Source organism: Silurus aristotelis (genome assembly GCF_946808225.1).
Source record: "Silurus aristotelis genome assembly, chromosome: 22".
NCBI classification, from domain to species: domain Eukaryota; kingdom Metazoa; phylum Chordata; class Actinopteri; order Siluriformes; family Siluridae; genus Silurus; species Silurus aristotelis.
The window spans coordinates 5,232,975-5,250,395 of NC_139595.1; the positions used below are offsets into that span (position 1 = coordinate 5,232,975).

Genomic DNA, 17,421 nt, shown 5'->3' on the forward strand with positions numbered 1-17,421 from the left:
TAGTGACTTCCTGACTTCTTGGTCTCTCTTTAGATGTAATTCTCCATTTTAATCCTCCACATTCATCTTATATTCATCTGCATATATAACTTTATAAATGTGCAGCACGTCTGCTTCTAACATGAGAGAAAAGGGGAGAAAGGGGAATCCCTTTGTGTATGTAAATGTAAATGTAAAAAGCTGTATCACTGTGCCACATGAACTGAAAATTATAAATTACACCCATAGCTGTGTATTACAGCCATGTTAGAGTTAAAGGATGTCATTTTGTTTATGTTTATTTGTCTGTAGATGTCTATTACTTTGCAAACCAGACAGCACAATACTCTTCATGTCTTTATCAACATCTTTGTGGCCACAAAATAGTGTTACTTTCCATTTGTTTTTTTGTTTCATAAAGCAATACATAATATCTAAACGCACCAATAAGATTCTGTTTAAGAGCTCATGCCCAACTTCTTCACTTTTAACCAACCTTGACATACAAAAGTAAATTATAGAGCATTTCCAAAGTCATGATATATGATCTGACCCAGTAGATAGTGTTGTTGTAATGCCTCACAGCTACAGAATCTCTGGTTCTGTGCATTGTGTACTCTTTGTGTGTAAGTTTTGTGTCCATGTTCCTCTGGGTTTCCCTGCTGTTCGTCTGTATGCCTGTTGGTGATTTGACAACACTTAGTTGGACCTAGGTGTAAATGAGTGAGTGCATAGATGTCTTAGAGGGTGCATGCAGGCCTGTGATGGACCTCATTGCCCAGTGTCCTTAGAAAAGTCCCAGTTTCCAATGCGACCCTGACTAAGATCAAGTGCTTGTGCTGCTTCTGCTGCTGCTGATGTGACACCTTTCTGATGTTCCTTAGGCTTCCTTCCTAAGGACTTTGGGTCCGTAAGACTTGGAATATAAACCGAACAATATTATTTACAGTCTTTTGGAAGTCAAGACCGCTGGATCATAATCAAAGTTGGGTCTGGGGAGCCAAAAGTAAAATGTCCTCTCTTTTATGATAAACCAGTTGTTTTCATCAGACTAATATTTATTAAATATATATAAGGCTTTGTGATGTGAAGGTGTAAAGATGAATTTATTTTTCTATTTTGATCATTTTATTCGTGTTATTATTATTATTTACAGTCTATGAGACGTTATAACACTCCAGTTAGTGCTTTATAAGCAGCACCCGGACTCCATGAACCACGTTGCATGTTTACGGTAGTGACGTAAGGACACAACCGGAAGTTGAAACCCTGCGTACGTTGGAAGCCAGTGTTCACAGTGACATGTTAGGATTTGTGTGTATTTCAAAAAGAGTGAACATCTTAGTGTGAAATTATATATACTTTTTTTTTTAAAGAATGGCCCAGTACACATTCCAGGAGCAGCTGCTGTCCGTTATGGAGATTGTGGCCAAAGCGGCTACGGAGGAAATTAACCGGCGAGTGGCCGACAGTTGTGCGGTGATCCGCATCGAGCTTTCCCGCAGCCAGAGGGACATTGACGGCCTGAAACGGAAATGCCAGGTGATGGAGAACGAACTGAGGAAGGTACGAGGAAGAGCGAGGAGGAAAGGTACTGCACCATTTATCTCGTTCACCATTAAGTTTTAACCTTCCTGTACAGAGACCTTCTTACTCGAATGCTTACACATTTAAAGGGAAAGTCCACTCATAAAACACTCCAGTTTGTCCAGGTCGGAGTTGTGACGTCATACGTGTGACATGAATGTCCTGGACAAATCTATTTACGTTACAGAACTGTTATTATTAAGTATTATATATAGGCTTAATTGAATAAGTCCAAGTGTGAGATTATGATGATTTATGATGAAACTGATTATATCCTCAGTAATGGTTTCTCACTAAAAGAGACTGGAAGGTATTTGGGTATTTATTTGACATATTTGCGGATAGACAACATCTTAATGTTTCTGGTAGCGTAAAATTTTTTAAACCTTTGACTTCAAAGAGATCTTTCCCTTTATGGGAGGGTTCTTTTGTCCAAAGCAGAAGGTTTATCTCGTTTTGTATATCCTTCTCTTTCTATCATTTTTTAGTAAACATACCGCTATTGAAAACAAAATTTAACTTTATAAGAAAGAATAAACCCCACAAGCTTAAGAAAACTGTCCTGGTGAATATTCGAACAGAGGGTGACCCCAACCCATGTTTTTTTTTTTAATATATATCAAATCATATTTTTACAAAAATTGGTGGTTTATATTAAAATGCAATTATTTACCTAATAGATTAACAGCACTGTCGACATTTCATCAGCAGGTTCTTTCTTTTGTTGTTCTTTTTTTTTTTTTTTTTTTTTTTTTCCTTTTCCACATAAATGCTTTTTATTGAAAAAGATTCTTCAATAATAATTAGAAGTAAATAAAGTTTTCTTTCTAAATGGTTTAACAGGAATATTATTGTTTTTTTTTCTAAATTTTTTTAATGAAAATAGTAATTTTTTGTCTTACGAACAATTTGTCTATGATTTCAAGAATATAATGCTGTGCTAAAAGCGATTCTTTCAGGTCTAATTTAACTTGTAAAATCCCATTCAATTTTTTTTGTAAGATTTTTATTGATTAAATAAATTGTAAAAAAAAAAAAAAAAAAAAAAAGCCTGATTATTACCTCACAAAATTACCCCCAAAAACAAAAGATCACGTCAATATCCTTCAGAAAATATACCCAGTGAACTGTATTTTGGCAAAATATATGGATATTGACAGTTCATGCTCTTTTTGCAGTATTGAAGATGAAACACTGATCCATTAATTTTTCCAATGTAAAAAAAATGCAAAACCTCTGGAATAGCTTATATCTTCATTTAAGTATTTACCTTGATTCTTCCAGTCCCTTTCAGTTAAAAGATATGATTTAATATAAAGGTAAAACAAATATATCAGTAAATTACATTGTCGACTTTTTTATTTAGTTTGGGAAATTTTTTTATTCCTAAATAAAATTCATTTACATTTGAACACTGTCTGAAATTAATGAATCACAGTCGTATCGTGAAGGCTTCCTTTATCCCACACATTTTGACACTAACCTATGAGTTCATATCAATAAGGAATTGAAATTAATGGTGACATCGGTACAAATATAAGGCTCAGTGCACCTGAAAGCTTTGCTCGGTTCAGCTCGGCTGAATTGGATCCAAGTGATGATAAACACACTGGTGGTATAAGTGTGAATGTTGAAGTTGATCTATCAGATGCAGGATGTACAGATGAGGGAAGTAGAGAAAGAAAAAGAAAGAAAGGTGCTTTACACCTGTCACATGTACTTTACAGAACAGTGACATTTGAAAGGCATTTACATATCCCAGCGATGTTTAAAATCTGGGGTCAAAGCGCAGGGTCGGCCATGTTACAGCGCCCCTGGGGCACAGAGGGTTAAGGGCCTTGCTCAAGGACCCCAGAGTGGCAGCTAGGTGATACCAGTAACAAAGTCAAAATAGGCAGAAAAAAATAAACGAAATCATAAACTAAACCTTTCATGCAATTGAGCATGACATGTGGAATATGTTAAATATTGATATATAAGATGTTTAGGTTGGATTTTTAATCCCATTGAAATAACCATTTCATTCATTTACCTGAATTAATGTTTTTATTTTTTCAGTGTTCATCTGCAGCTCCTCTGAGAAGATACCTTTCCAGAGTGTGTGTGCCAGAAACACGAGTGAAAATGCATGCGGAGCTGAAACGCCTGTCCTCCCAGCACAGGAGGATCCTGAAGCGTCTACACGACACGTCCACCAGGTCTGTAAAAAAAAATACGTTGGTTTTTTTGGTTTTGGTTTTTTTTTTTTTGGTTTTGGTTTTTTGGGGGGGGGGTTTAAACCCCATATGTTAATTATTTTGAATGTCTGCACTTAACATCAATTGACTTTTATAACATGGTTCATGATATTAATTATTTGTTGTATCACTTGTAGCCCTGGCAAAGAAATACATGGTTTTGAAACGTTTTTTTTTGCTCTTTGCTGTAGAGTATCCAGATATTGGAGGACAGATCTACAACAACAGCCATTAAAGAGGAAGGAAATGAAAATGATTCATGGATGAGGGAAGAGGGTAAGAGAATAAGAACAGCTTTATACACTCAATGGCCACTTAAATAAAAAAAAAAAAAAAAAAAAAGAAATTCAAATCCCAGTTCATTATTTTTTTATTTTTTTTGAGCAAGGTCTTCAACGTCGTAACTTTTTTGCTATATGATTGGATTGAATTCTGCCTAGGGTTGCAAAGGGGTGGACAATTTCCATGAAATGTTCCAAGTTGGAAACTTACCATGAATCTTTGGGAATTTATGGAAATTTACGTTTGGTCATAAGATGACATGCATGCAAACAAATACAGATATAAAAAAATCCACCCTGCACTAAAGTGTGCTGTGTGAATGTGATTGATGAATGTACAGCGTAGAAATTCAACTAAAATTGCATAAAATTCACTTGTTTTAACCAAGATTATCTTGCAAGATTTTTCCCTGTTTTAGACTAATCTGCAATGATGCTAATTCCCAGATTCTTCTTATTCGTCCTCATTTGTATTGTACTATAAATAATTTTTTTATTGTGCCCCTTCAAGCTGCAGTACAATTTCCTTATGGGTGCCACAGCAACACACACCAGCACCCAGCACAGGACATAAACGTGGAACAAAACCGATATAGCGAAGACCTGGAGGGACAGAGGACACACCTCACACGCATCGGTTCTCCAGTTACAAGCAACGAGGAGCATCCGAGCCGCCTAAGACTTCAGGTAAAAACTGAAAAGGAGGAAGACGAAGAGAAGGAAGTAGCAGAAGTCATCGTGGTCGAGGGGTCTGAGCGAAGAAGAGAAGAACCAAATCACCCGGAATTTGCATATAACAACAACAACAACAACAGTGACGATGGCCAAAGAACGGACAAGTCCTTCGCGTCCACTCATCTTTCAAGCGACCTTCCGGTCTTCCCCCAGCCTGTAGAAGCGGCCATGGAGCAATCCGAAAACGACGGCAAAACTATCCAAAACGAGCAGATGGAGATTTATGGTGTCGGACAGGTTGGTGTCCATGAGCAAGCACAGCCAGTTTGGTGTAGGGAGAGAGCACACGAGGCAGATCATATGGGACAAAGACAGAGGCACGATGGCTCGAGCGCACATCATCAGCACAGGACTTTATCCAGACATAGTGGAGTCGGAGCTGGACCGGGCATGGGATCTAACGTACCCCAGCAGGCGTTTTTGGGAAGAGGCCGCGGAGGAAACAGACGTTTCCGCGCTCAGTGGGTAACGAGCGTGGACGGAGAGCGCCGCTTCCGATGCTCTTTCTGTGAGCGGACGTTTGTGCGCTTCGGCCAGCTGAAGGAACACATGCGCAGCCATACAGGCGAAAGGCCGTACTCGTGCAGCCAGTGTGGCCGCAGCTTCACCAAACAGGGCAATCTGATCCGGCACGCCGTGGTGCACAGTGGAGAGAAACCGTACCAGTGCAGCCTGTGTGGGAAATGTTTCACTCAGCGCTCCAGCTTGAAGTCCCATCAAAAAACACACACACCAGACAGAGACACCGTTCTGCAAGGATTAGCGGTGCGTCAGCTGGTCAGAGAGCAACACAACAGCCTGGCTGTCACGCAAACCAGGGGTTATGTATAGCAACACCCACAAATTTCATTATAACCAGGATGGACATGCCGATAAGCACATTCACACGTCTGCACCATGCTAACATTGGCTAGGAATTTTCTTACTCAAGGACAGACGTCTTCTAAAAGTAATTCTTTTTGGAGATGGACTACTGAAAGTTTGAAAATCATGACGTATAGCTAATCTAACATTAAAAACAACACTAGCTAGGTTAATGTGTCCTAACAGGCCATGAAGGTCAGAGTTCAGTCCGTTGTTGGCATTCATCATTTTTGTTATTACCCCCAATACTTTCCCAATGCTTTGATTCATCGTATTCGTTTTGCACCAGACTCGTCCTGTTAGCAGTGCACGTTTGACTTCTGTTATCACGACATTCCACGTGGGACACGCTCGTGAATTCAAGCTAGTCTGTTAATCCGGACATCGCCTGGCTGTGGTTTATCTGCAGCTCTTTCATGCTAAACAATACTCTGAAGTAATCGGCATCTAGAAATCCTTTCTGACACTGCGTTTTGTGTTGTGGTGCAAAAACGACAATATTGTGGAACATGTTTTCTCATTACACCACTACAGTGATCTAAGACTTGCTCGCTCACACACACGTTGGCTGTATATCAGTTGTGCTTTTGTAGTGTACTGATTGAAGACAATGTCATGGTCATCCAGTTCCACCAAATACAATATTTTCTGATGGTTGGTGCAACCCTGTGTCCTGTCCTCTCATGTCCTTCATGGTGTGTGTTCTAGTTTGCATTGGGACTCTGAGGTACCTGTTATTAATTAATTATCTCTAGGTAGAGTTATATACTTATTTTAAGTGTGGTTAAGCATTTTTTTTTAAATAGTTTTCTTCTTTCTTTTTTTTTTTTAAGGATTTTACTCGCTTTGTTTGTGTCAACAGGACAAAGATCATCCACAAGGGGGCGCCCTCAAACGACTAATGGATTTCTGGTTTGAAGAACTAAAATAAATAAGAGTATATACGCACTTGCACACATGAAGTAATGTCTGAAACGCACCATACGCTAACATTGATAACCATTACACGGCCACATGCCTTTTTTTTTTTTTTTTTTTTTTTTTTTTTTACTTTTACTGAAAACAACCTGTAACATCATAATACAAAATAATTACATCGTAAACATAATATTAGGCAGTTGGTCATAATGTTATGCCATTGATGCACAGTGAAATTCTTTCCTCACATATCCCAGATTGTAAGGAAGAGCACAAAGTCAACCATGATATGACACCCCAGAGCAGAGAGGGTTGGCATTGATGGGGCTTAAATTTCTGACCTTCCTATCAGTAACCCAGAATATTAACTGCTTAACCACCACTGGTACTGCCCTTAATTTTTGAGCCACCACTGGACCAGTGTCAGTAAAGTATGAAAATATATAAAAAACATAACAATATAATGAGTAGTACAGATAAAATAAATATCAAATTATATATATAGGATTTGTTTCCTTCAGGTTTTGATTATGGCGATTTTTTTTTAGGTGTAGCAGCACTGTTAATACCAACACAATCACAATGCACGATCAACACCTTTGATTTATTTCTCTAATAATATTATTTGAAAGACTGACACACACACACAAAAAAAAACTGCAGGCCACAGATTTACTGAAGGTAATGAATAAGTACAGAATGTGACACTGACTTGGCGTTCTCTATACAAGATCTCTGATAAGAGATGACTGATGGCTACATGACAAGCACTAAAAAGACTGAGAAAATAAATTGAATTATTTGCTTTCATACCAGTGACAAGGATGTGACCTGTGATGTAATGTTATCTTTAACCACATTCACATCGCAGATGAGATTTCAGATGGGGACACCTGTACCCATTATTGTGAACAAATTTGTGTTCCAATTCCACTAAAGATAAAACCGGCGAGTTGGCGAGAACTTCGCTTTGTTTGAAAAGGCTGCAGGGCCTCCCGCATAATGAACAGCAACAAAGAATGAGCAAACGGGTAACACAGCATTCTTTTTTTTCTGGAGCTTGACCATCAATCTGTCACCTGTTCACGATCAGAGCTTGATGCACACCTTTTGCTCTTTGTGGAAACAGGAAAGGTGTGAGAGAAAACTAGAGCTGATAAGGAGCCAGTGGTGATGTGCACGTATCAGGTGAAAATCATGATGGAGTGGCTACTGAGGATGAATGATTGAATAGTATAATCAACATAACACTGAACACGTTATGTTAATGGAATCTCTGAAACTTCACGTTCAGGCAGGGGGGGGGGGGGGGGGGGGTTGGAAATAAACAGGTCCACTAGATGGTGGTGGGCCTTAAATAAAAAAAAAATTATGATTAGACAGATATTACTCATGGGGAATACAACTGTCAGGGAAAACTGACAAATCAGCATTAGGCTGAGACCAGCTTGTAACACAATGAATGGTTGCCATTGTTCCATTTACCAAGCACTGATCACCATAGTTTCTACTGTCTCATCCCTAAACATAAATCCCTAATCGTGATCAATGTGGGTCCCAAAGACTATTTACTATAAATAATTGATCATTATAGTTCCCAGTGACTAATCACTGATCACCAATGTTTCCAATAACTGATCATTTATTACCATTGTTCCCAGTGACTAGTCGGTGATCACAGTTCTTTTTTCAATCACTAAATTCCACTTGTTAAAAACGACTAACCACTGATCAATATGGTTCCCAGTAACTAATCACTGGTTCCCAACTGTTCTTATACAATGACTAATCATTGAGTACCATAGTTCCCAATGACATCTTTGATCACGAATCTCCGTTGTTCTAAATGACTTATACCTGATCACCATTGTTTTTCCCAGTGACTGATCATCGATCTCTATTATTCTTATCCAATGACGATTCGTTGATTACCCTAGTTTCCCATGACTAATCTCTGATCACTGTTCTTACCTAATAACTAATCACCAATCACCATTGTTTTAAATGTCTAATCACCAATCACAATTGTTCTAAATGTCTAATCACCATTGTTCTAAATGTCTAATCACCATTGTTCTAAATGTCTAATCACGATCACCATTGTTCTAAATGTCTAATCACCGATCACCATTGTTCTAAATGTCTAATCACCGATCACCATTGTTCTAAATGTCTAATCACCATTGTTCTAAATGTCTAATCACCATTGTTCTAAATGTCTAATCACCGATCACCATTGTTCTAAATGTTTAATCACCATTGTTCTAAATGTCTAATCACCGATCACCATTGTTCTAAATGTCTAATCACCATTGTTCTGAATGTCTAATCACCGATCACCATTGTTCTAAATGTCTAATCACCAATCACCATTGTTCTAAATGTCTAATCACCAATCACCATTGTTCTGAATGTCTAATCACCATTGTTCTAAATGTCTAATCACCGATCACCATTGTTCTAAATGTCTAATCACCGATCACCATTGTTCTAAATGTCTAATCACAAATCACCATTGTTCTAAATGTCTAATCACAAATCACCATTGTTCTAAATGTCTAATCACCATTGTTCTAAATGTCTAATCACGATCACCATTGTTGTAAATGTCTAATCACCATTGTTGTAAATGTCTAATCACCTTTTACCATTGTTGTAAATGTCTAATCACCGATCACCATTGTTCTAAACGTCTAATCAACAATCACCATTGTTGTAAATGTCTAATCACCGATCACCATTGTTCTAAACGTCTAATCAACAATCACCATTGTTCTAAACGTCTAATCACCGATCACAATTGTTCTAAACGTCTAATCACCAATCACCATTGTTCTAAATGTCTAATCACCAATCACAATTGTTCTAAATGTCTAATCACCAATCACCATTGTTCTTTCTTAATGACTAATCCTTGATTCCCATCGTTCCCAACTACTGATCACTGTTGTTCCCAATGACTATTACTATTACTTATTAGTAGTTCTAATGGTCACTGATGACTAATCACTTCTTAAGTACTACATACAAAAAAGTTTCATTGTTGTTCACATGAATATGATGACGTCATGCCCCCACTAGAAAAGTCCCCAGACTACGTCAGGCTTAGACATGCATGATGCTCATGACTGGATAATTTTACATGTGTTTGTATTGTGTTTAAATGATCGGTTATTCTTTCAATCGTCTCATCTTTATTCGTCTTTCACCACCTTTTATTTCAGTATTTACGGTAAGCTGTATATAAACCGGAAGTAGACAGTCGTGCTGCTGTAGAGATTGAGAGAGAGGGGGGGTGGAGTCACTTGATTGTTGTTCCTGTATTAATATTCTATAATTAAAGGCTCGGAACTGAGGTTCGGGTGTATGAGAGGCTGCAGAACCGAAAAGGGACGATGCTGTCGGAGGAAACCAGTAGCAGCGTTTCATTCCACAGCCGGCTGGCGTCGGTCATGGCCGTGCTGGCACAGTCTGCTGTGGCCGAAGTCAGTAAGCTGTACGATGACGGGCTGCTGGTGCTGCGCCTGGAGGTGTGCCGCAAAGACTCCGAGATCGAGGCGCTGAAGAGGAAACTGGAGACGCTCGAAAACGAGTTACGGTTGGTCAAAGAGTCTCAGCGCTCAGAGACCCCCAACCTGCCCCTCAACCTGCCCCCCAGCCTGCCTCCTGCTCCCTGTTCATACAGGCAAGGTAAAACCCGGAGTATCCCTCTATACACACTGCAACTATACCAGTAATATACCTAATATAATGTCTAGATCATAATAATACAATGATGTTAAATCACTGCATCACAGGAAACTATTCACTAATTCAAGAACATCAAGAAACAGAAGGAAACTAAAAAGAAAAGTGGAATCATCCACGACTTCTTTTTAATTAGTCAAGAAAAGCAAAATAGAATAAACTTTCATTCACCTTTATCCAAGTGGGGCTTCTTGTGGATACGAAACCTATCCTCAGGAATAAACTTATAGTTCCAGTTCATCACACACTTTTTTTAGCATTACCAATCTACCTGTATGTTTTTGGGAGGTAAGAAGGAATGTAGCAATTTAGATAATGCAATACGTTAATAGTCACATCGGGCACAGCATTAAGAGTTAAAAACCTTCAGACAAACTAATCTTTCCATCTTCCTCTTCTTTTCACCCCTGCCAGACCGTGTAGAACGAGCCGCGCAGACGAACGAGCATCTTTCTTGGAAACGTCAACCCGCCACCGACGCGTTCGACGGAAAGGAAAACGATCCTGCTGAGGAAATGCGTTCACAGGAGATTCTCCGAAAGGAATCCGCCCCCTCTTTGACAGAGCCACGAGCGTCCATAGAGGATCTGAACCGGCCACGTGTGTTTGAGGAAGAATTTGGACCAGAGTTTGAGGAAAAGACAGAGCAGGAGAAACAGGAGGTTACTGTAGACGAGAGCAACGTAGAGTGTGTTGTGATCGAGGACAGAGAAACGCAGCCGTGGTCTTCTATAGAGAACGGAGAAGAACATGCAGAGGATCCGGAGTGCTCGATTGTAACGGAGCAGGACGGACATCTGCTGATCTCGTCCGTGTGGAGTGTCGGTGGTACATCCATTCCTGTGGGTGATGTTACTATGATAGACAGAGTCAGTGTGGAAGAAGTGAGACAGCAGAGGATGCAGCAGGAGCAGTCCAGGAGCGAAGACGGATTAACAGACCTGAACCCGTTGCGACAGGTACAACACGGAACAAACGCAGAGGTCCAGCCCAGGCTCTTGCTTCAATCACAAACTCAAGAGCACGTCACACTCTTAAACAGCAGCACGAACCAAATGCAGGGCCACGAAGATTTCTCGCTAAATAACATCTCTATAGCCAGGTTCCCTCCGACCAGAAAGCCATTGAGAGAGAAATGGTTCATGTGTTCGTTCTGTGGGAAAAGCTTCGACCGCATCAGCCACCTTCAGATGCACCACAGGACTCACACTGGAGAGAAACCGTTCCACTGTGCCATGTGCGGGAAGAGTTTCTCTCAGCAAAGTAACTTACGCACACATCAGAAAACGCACAAAGACCTCAGGACACCAAGTAAAACGTTTTGAAAACTAGAATGTTTGTTTCTTTTGCTCATTTTATTACTACAATAAACAAAAAGTTGGGAACACGTAACACTTTTTTTGGAAAAAAAAAAGAATAGCACAAAAATTCTAGAACAGGTATTAATTGTTTGCTGATTTTACCATATTTAACATATACAACGAATACAATTCAAATGCACTGGTGAACTTCTAGATTTTATAAGGCATTAAAAAAAAAGCAGCCAGTAACAAAACTAGGTTGGAGAGTTCAAACAAATGGTATATGCAGTGTGGACAGGGAATGAAAAGCAGAGTACACAAAGGTAATAAGGTTGGGGGGAGGGGGGGAATACCTCTGTAAGCACAAGTTAATGTTAATGCCACAAGAGATGACCATTTTTGCTCCACATTTCAAGAGTCACTCGTGGAACTGGAGGATATTCGTTTGGCAGCACAAGCTGCTATTCCACACAGGTCTTTTTTTCCCAGCATTCACTCAAACACCTGCTTCCTTCAGGATTCTTGTCCTTTTATTGAGCTTTCAATCTCTCTGTGGAGCTCTGATTCACTGCATGATGTGGCCTGCTCTGAAGATTACATCAGTACAGAGAATGGCCGCTGCTTCCCACAGACGTTAAAGTTCACGAAGTCTAGATAGACTCATGTCATTCGTTTAAGCTTGCGGACGCCGGTGATTCACAGTAACTTGATTGAAGAGCTTCTTGAAGCTTAGTAACCTGTTTTAATCTCCATTAACTTTTCAAGGCAAACATGCAATTAGAACAAGTGAAAGTGTCAGTCTCATCAAAACACTGAGGAAAAAAAAAAAGAATGGTCCTGAAGTCACCGTTGAGATCACACCTACAAGTTATCTGCTGTTTTTTGTGTGTTTTTTCTTTTTTGGATCAGCATTTGGTATGATGATAATGTCACAATCGATAAGTTTCCAAATGCACTATAAATTGTGGAAAAAGTATCAAGTAATTCACTAAGGAACTCCAACACTAGTTCTGCTTAATCAGTGCTAGTTCATATTTAGTTTTATATTCAGTTCAAGCTTTTAAAAGTGTTGGTCTGCACAAATTTGTCAATGTCTCCACATCTGGACTATTAGCCTGCTTGTAGTTAATCCGTGAGAAGCTTGTGTGTAGAGTAGAGCACCGAGGTGACCATTGGTCTTGATGTGTCTACCCTGCTTATGGTTTTAAGACGTGCTCCAGTGAGTGTAGAAGAAGTTGGTCAGATGAAGCAGTAAGCAGGATGAGCCGCACTGGACACAAATCTCATAACTGGTGTTCTGAAAAGGTCACAGAAATGACATGGTGCAGAAACACTTCCTCCTCATCATTATATGACCTGGGAATGTGGGTGAAGTAGTATAGAATTTGGGTGGGGTTTTGGCCTGAGGAAACCGTTGCTGTAATGGAAGTGGTTCTGGAGTGCTTCTGAAAGCTGATGCGAGCCTGAGGTGCAGTCTCCCTCCTCGCCCTCCGGCATGCCTTCTCTCTGTCCCCATAAGTCTTTTTCTGTCCCTCCTTCTCTTGAAGTGCCTGAGCAAACAGACAGAGGAGGAGGAGTCTGGTCCCTGCGAAAATCTACATCCTAAGTGAGGGAAAGGAAAGATCCAGTTAGTCCACCAAAGCCCCTAACAATTAATTTTTTAAAAACATTTTTACTTGCTGGAAGCAGTAGTTGAGCACAAAAAACACAATGTTTTTTTATTTTTATCACTGCATTAATATATTGCTTCAAGAAGTAAAATACTGTATATACAGAATTTAAGTTTACCCACAACTAAAACATTAAAGGAACTGCCAACTAAGCCATTTCTCCTTCCTAACCAAACACCTCCATTATCTGCTCTAACAAAGAATGTCGTCGTCTTTCTGCTTCTCCCATAAGGGGTCGCCACAGCGGATCATCCGTCTCCATACCTCCTGTCCTCTACGTCTGCCTCTTTCAAACAACCACCTGCATGTATTTCCTCACCACATCTATTAACCTTCTCCTTGGTCTTTCTCTTTTCCTCCTTCCTGGTGGCTCCATTCTCAGCATTCTCCTACCAATATACCTCATGTCCCTCCTCTGCATGTCCATACCATCTCAATCTCCCCTCACCTTTTTCCAAAACGTCCTACATGCGCTGTCCCTCTAATAAACTAATTTCTAATCCTGTCCATTGTCGTCATTCCCAACGAAAACCTCAACATCATCAGCTCTGCTACCTCCAGCTCCACCTCCTGTCTTTTACTCAATGCCACTGTCTCTAAACCATACAACATCGCAGGTCTCACCACGGTCCTATAAACTTTCCCTTTCACTCTTACAGAGACCCTTCTATCACAAATCACTCCTGCCACCCACTCCACCCTGCCTGCACTCTAACACACTCTCCATTACTTTGCACTGTTGACCTCAGGTACCTGAACCTCTCATTCACACACATGTACTCTGTCTTACTCCTACTGACTTTCATTCTTTCCAGCATGTACCTCCACCTCTCCAGGCTCTTCTCAACCTGCTCCCTACTCTCACCACAAATCACAATATCATCCGCAAACATCATAGTCCATGGAGACTCCTGTCTGACCTCGTCCGTCAACCTGTCCATCACCACTGCAAACAGGAAAGGGCTCAGAGCCGATCCTTGAACCAGGTTATATTAGCAAATTGTCTTTTCCCCTCTCTCCCTCAAAGTTAATAAGAATAAACAAACACAGCTTGTCATTCAACCAAGAAATAACTATCTCCTGACTGATTCTTACAAATAACTTTAACCTGTGTGAAAGGAGTCTGCGGTTTAACATCAACATGAATGCCTCACAATATCAAGGACTACACTTTGTTTAATTAATTTTTAACCAATTTATTAGCATCCCTGTATATGATTTGTTACTATAGATATTAGGACTGTAAAAATTCGAGGCAAATTATTTTTGTTTGTGTACATCACGTTTCCCCACCGACCATTATTATTCATGCACCATTCACATTATGCGAAATAAAGTCGCATTTGCAAGTAAAAAAGTCGGAATTAGGCAAACCTTTTTTTTTTTATATGCCGAAAACAGGCTTCCATAGATTTAGGCCAAATTTTGGGATTATGTTAAAATATAAAACAAAGAAAACACCTCACAGTGCTCATCTAAACTACAGCCAGTACTACTCTAGGAGCTTCTGTTACAAAAAAAAGTGATCCACACATTCAAATTATACAACACTTTGGTATAAATGGCATTAACAGATTCATACATGTACATATGTACAAAAAGCCTCACCAAAGTCATATTACTGTTCTTTATAAAGCTTGCCACTCTCTGAGCACGGTCCTGTTTCTCCACCTCGGACTCTTTCCTCCTCATGCTCGCTCGCTCTGCGTGGTAAGACGGGTAGATGGCTGGACGGCCGAGGCTGTCATAGTCGACTTCTTTGTACCCATCTCTCCGCTCACATATGATAGAATTCTCCTGATGAGCACGGACTTACAGTCAGAATCACATAATTACTGGCTCGGTTTCACTTTTGCACCATGAGATTACTGCATGTCACCCACTACATAATACACCATCCCGAAATGACGTCAATATGCAACTATATGACTCGTAGGTGACACTAAATATATAAACAATATATTAAACAATTACAGGAACTGCTTGAATGTTGCGATAATTTGCTACAGTACCTCTAGTGAAAAGACACTGGATTTTATAGGAGAGTCCATCCCGATTAGTGTGGATTCTTCAGTCTACAAGAACAAACAAGGTGAGATGACATAAGAACTTACGTTAGAATGCGTATACAACCACATTCGAACATTCAGTTTGAGCCTTGAGGCATTTTATTACTCTTTGCCGCGTTCGTGCATAGAGGCTCATGTTTCAGTTTTTGAGTCCAACAAGCCAATCCACATTCTTGCTTCAACAACCTTTGGCACATCTGTGTGTGGTTTTTAACACTGCCCTTGATGACCTGGTTCATGCATGTCTATAGATGGAAGTGAGTCAAAAGCTAATAAAACACTTATCAGTCTAAGGAGAAAAACACTTCATTTAAAGCAATTAAATCCTTTCGCCATGTTACCCAGACACTACCTAAAAGGTTTTCATTCGCAAACAATGCAAGCTTTGTTTGCTAAAGCAGGAACTTGTCTATTATCACACCCCAGGTGTCTGCATTCAAGTTGTATTTATAGCAATAATGCCTCCATGTTCACATGTATCATCAACAAATACAGACTTTTTGTCTATTGAAAAAGGTTCCATGAGCACAAACTTAAATCATGGTCAAACTAGATGAAAACTGAGGGAAAAAAAGAAAAGAAAAAACCCTGCACAATATACACCAGGCTTGCTAGCTTGATAACTAATGTTGGTAAAGAAAAGATATGATGGGTGTGGCTACTGTTGAACAAATTGCTGATAATTTGATCATGTAAACTGAGTCTCAGATTGGAGAACCCAATTTGTCTCTTCCTGTGACAAAATCCTGGTTATGATATTGTTAATCAGAAAATTAAAAGAAAATTCAGATATTAATATCCCATTTGTGACAATGTGACAAATGCAAGCTGGATTGCTAGTAGTTGGCTATATACCAATTTAATTTAGGTTTTTAAACAGGTTTGGTGAGAAAAATGCAGGTTTATTCAAAGCAAATCAAAACAGATACTGAATTAGCAACTAAAAAAAGAAAATAATTAAAATCCAAAAACGTTAGACAGCAGTACCTGTATCCTGGGGTCAGTACTGACTGAGTTAAGTCTCCTCATAGAGGTCTGTCTAGAAAGGTTATTGATCTCATCCCTTAAAGAAAAAGAGTAAGAAAAAAGATGTAAATTGTAGAGACATTGGTTTTCTATAGTATCCAGTGTTTGCTAGATTTTTATTATTTATGGGTTTGCTTAAAAACGATGGCAGACTCACTTCTTTTCACTGAGCTCCCTTTTAAGTTTCCTGGTCCTGCGTTTATGATGACAGGTAACCATTAGGATGATAATTGTCATGACAACTATTACTGCCCCAGCAGCTCCACCCACTATAATAAGAAGGAGGTTGTTGAAAGAGGCCTCGAGCCGGGACGCTTCATTGACTGACATGACGGGAAGAAAAAAGTTGAATTAATTTTTTTCTACCAAATGGGGGCGGTGTGCGAACATGAAAGCCTGATAAATGGCTTTCAGGTGATAAAACATTATCTCTATTTTTTTTTACAGAACTTTTAAAAGAGGTTTGAGCCATTGCTTGCTATAAGAAAGCTAATAAGAATTTTTGGAAAAAGAACATTGTGTTAACAGTTTTTGTGAATAGTTTAAGAATCTAATGAATAAGTGTCGCTAAATCATTACAGAAGTTCTATTTGCACAGATACATTGTGGTTTTTATTGGATTATTCATTTTGGCAAAATTTTGGAAGAAAAAAAAAACCATACAATCTGTACAATGACTGAAGATGACACTGGCTCTCTTAAACTGAAAAAAAGGAAGAGGAAGCTTAAGTGAATAGAACAAGCCTGTTTTTCCATCACAAGATGGACACTGTTGCAATAATTGCGAGTTTTCTCAAGAGTCCATTTAAAGAGCATCACTTGTTTGTGGGGTTTTTCAGCAAGTTGAGGAAGAAGAAACCAGAACCTTTATAACGCCACACTTGCAGAAAAATGGTACCAAACTTAACTCATTAAGAATCATTAGTCCAGAAATAAAGAATTTTAGAATTTTTTTTTTTTACTTTTCCTGAGACTGTATTATACACAACTTTTTTCCCCCAAATTTG

At 39.3% G+C, this 17,421-nt stretch overlaps 3 protein-coding genes across 5 annotated transcripts in view; 2 read left to right on the forward strand and 1 right to left on the reverse strand.

The window, feature by feature from the left end:
• The first annotated feature begins 1,186 nt into the window (after nt 1–1,186).
• Nucleotides 1,187–6,730, forward strand: LOC310717169 (uncharacterized protein). 3 transcript variants are annotated; one of them, XM_083524883.1, is made up of 6 exons: nt 1,187–1,252; nt 1,356–1,570; nt 3,625–3,764; nt 3,995–4,079; nt 4,596–5,584; nt 6,546–6,730. In XM_083524883.1, the coding sequence occupies exons 2-6, from the start codon at nt 1,357–1,359 to the stop codon at nt 6,612–6,614; spliced, it is 1,497 nt and encodes a 498-aa protein (XP_083381009.1). In that variant the 5' UTR covers nt 1,187–1,252; nt 1,356; the 3' UTR covers nt 6,615–6,730. The 3 variants fall into 3 exon arrangements, with proteins under 3 accessions (XP_083381009.1, XP_083381008.1, XP_083381010.1); XM_083524882.1 differs by having other exon boundaries at nt 1,213–1,570; XM_083524884.1 differs by having other exon boundaries at nt 1,213–1,570; nt 4,004–4,079.
• Nucleotides 6,731–9,364: 2,634 nt separating this feature from the next.
• LOC310717173 (uncharacterized protein) lies at nt 9,365–12,482 on the forward strand. The gene is made up of 2 exons (XM_083524891.1): nt 9,365–10,291; nt 10,763–12,482. Exons 1-2 carry the CDS (start codon nt 9,997–9,999, stop codon nt 11,671–11,673), a joined length of 1,206 nt encoding a protein of 401 aa, XP_083381017.1. The 5' UTR covers nt 9,365–9,996; the 3' UTR covers nt 11,674–12,482.
• Nucleotides 11,687–17,421, reverse strand: part of nectin4b (nectin cell adhesion molecule 4b) — a 34,022-nt gene continuing 28,287 nt past the window's right edge. The window contains exons 8-12 of the mRNA XM_083524878.1: nt 16,572–16,737; nt 16,376–16,451; nt 15,332–15,394; nt 14,928–15,116; nt 11,687–13,251 (exon numbers count right to left, since the gene is read on the reverse strand). Of these exons, the coding sequence (XP_083381004.1) occupies nt 12,997–13,251; nt 14,928–15,116; nt 15,332–15,394; nt 16,376–16,451; nt 16,572–16,737 (749 nt within the window). The 3' untranslated portion in view covers nt 11,687–12,996. The remainder of the gene's footprint in view (nt 13,252–14,927; nt 15,117–15,331; nt 15,395–16,375; nt 16,452–16,571; nt 16,738–17,421) is intronic.

Coding starts and splice junctions, on each gene's coding strand:
- LOC310717169 (XM_083524883.1), top strand. CDS start 1,357: ATGGCCCAGTACACATTCCAGGAGCAGCTGCTGTCCGTTATGGAGATT. Junction 3,765..3,994: donor CTACACGACACGTCCACCAG/GTCTGTAAAAAA, acceptor TCTTTGCTGTAG/AGTATCCAGATATTGGAGGA. Junction 4,080..4,595: donor TTCATGGATGAGGGAAGAGG/GTAAGAGAATAA, acceptor TGCCCCTTCAAG/CTGCAGTACAATTTCCTTAT.
- LOC310717173 (XM_083524891.1), top strand. CDS start 9,997: ATGCTGTCGGAGGAAACCAGTAGCAGCGTTTCATTCCACAGCCGGCTG. Junction 10,292..10,762: donor TCCCTGTTCATACAGGCAAG/GTAAAACCCGGA, acceptor CACCCCTGCCAG/ACCGTGTAGAACGAGCCGCG.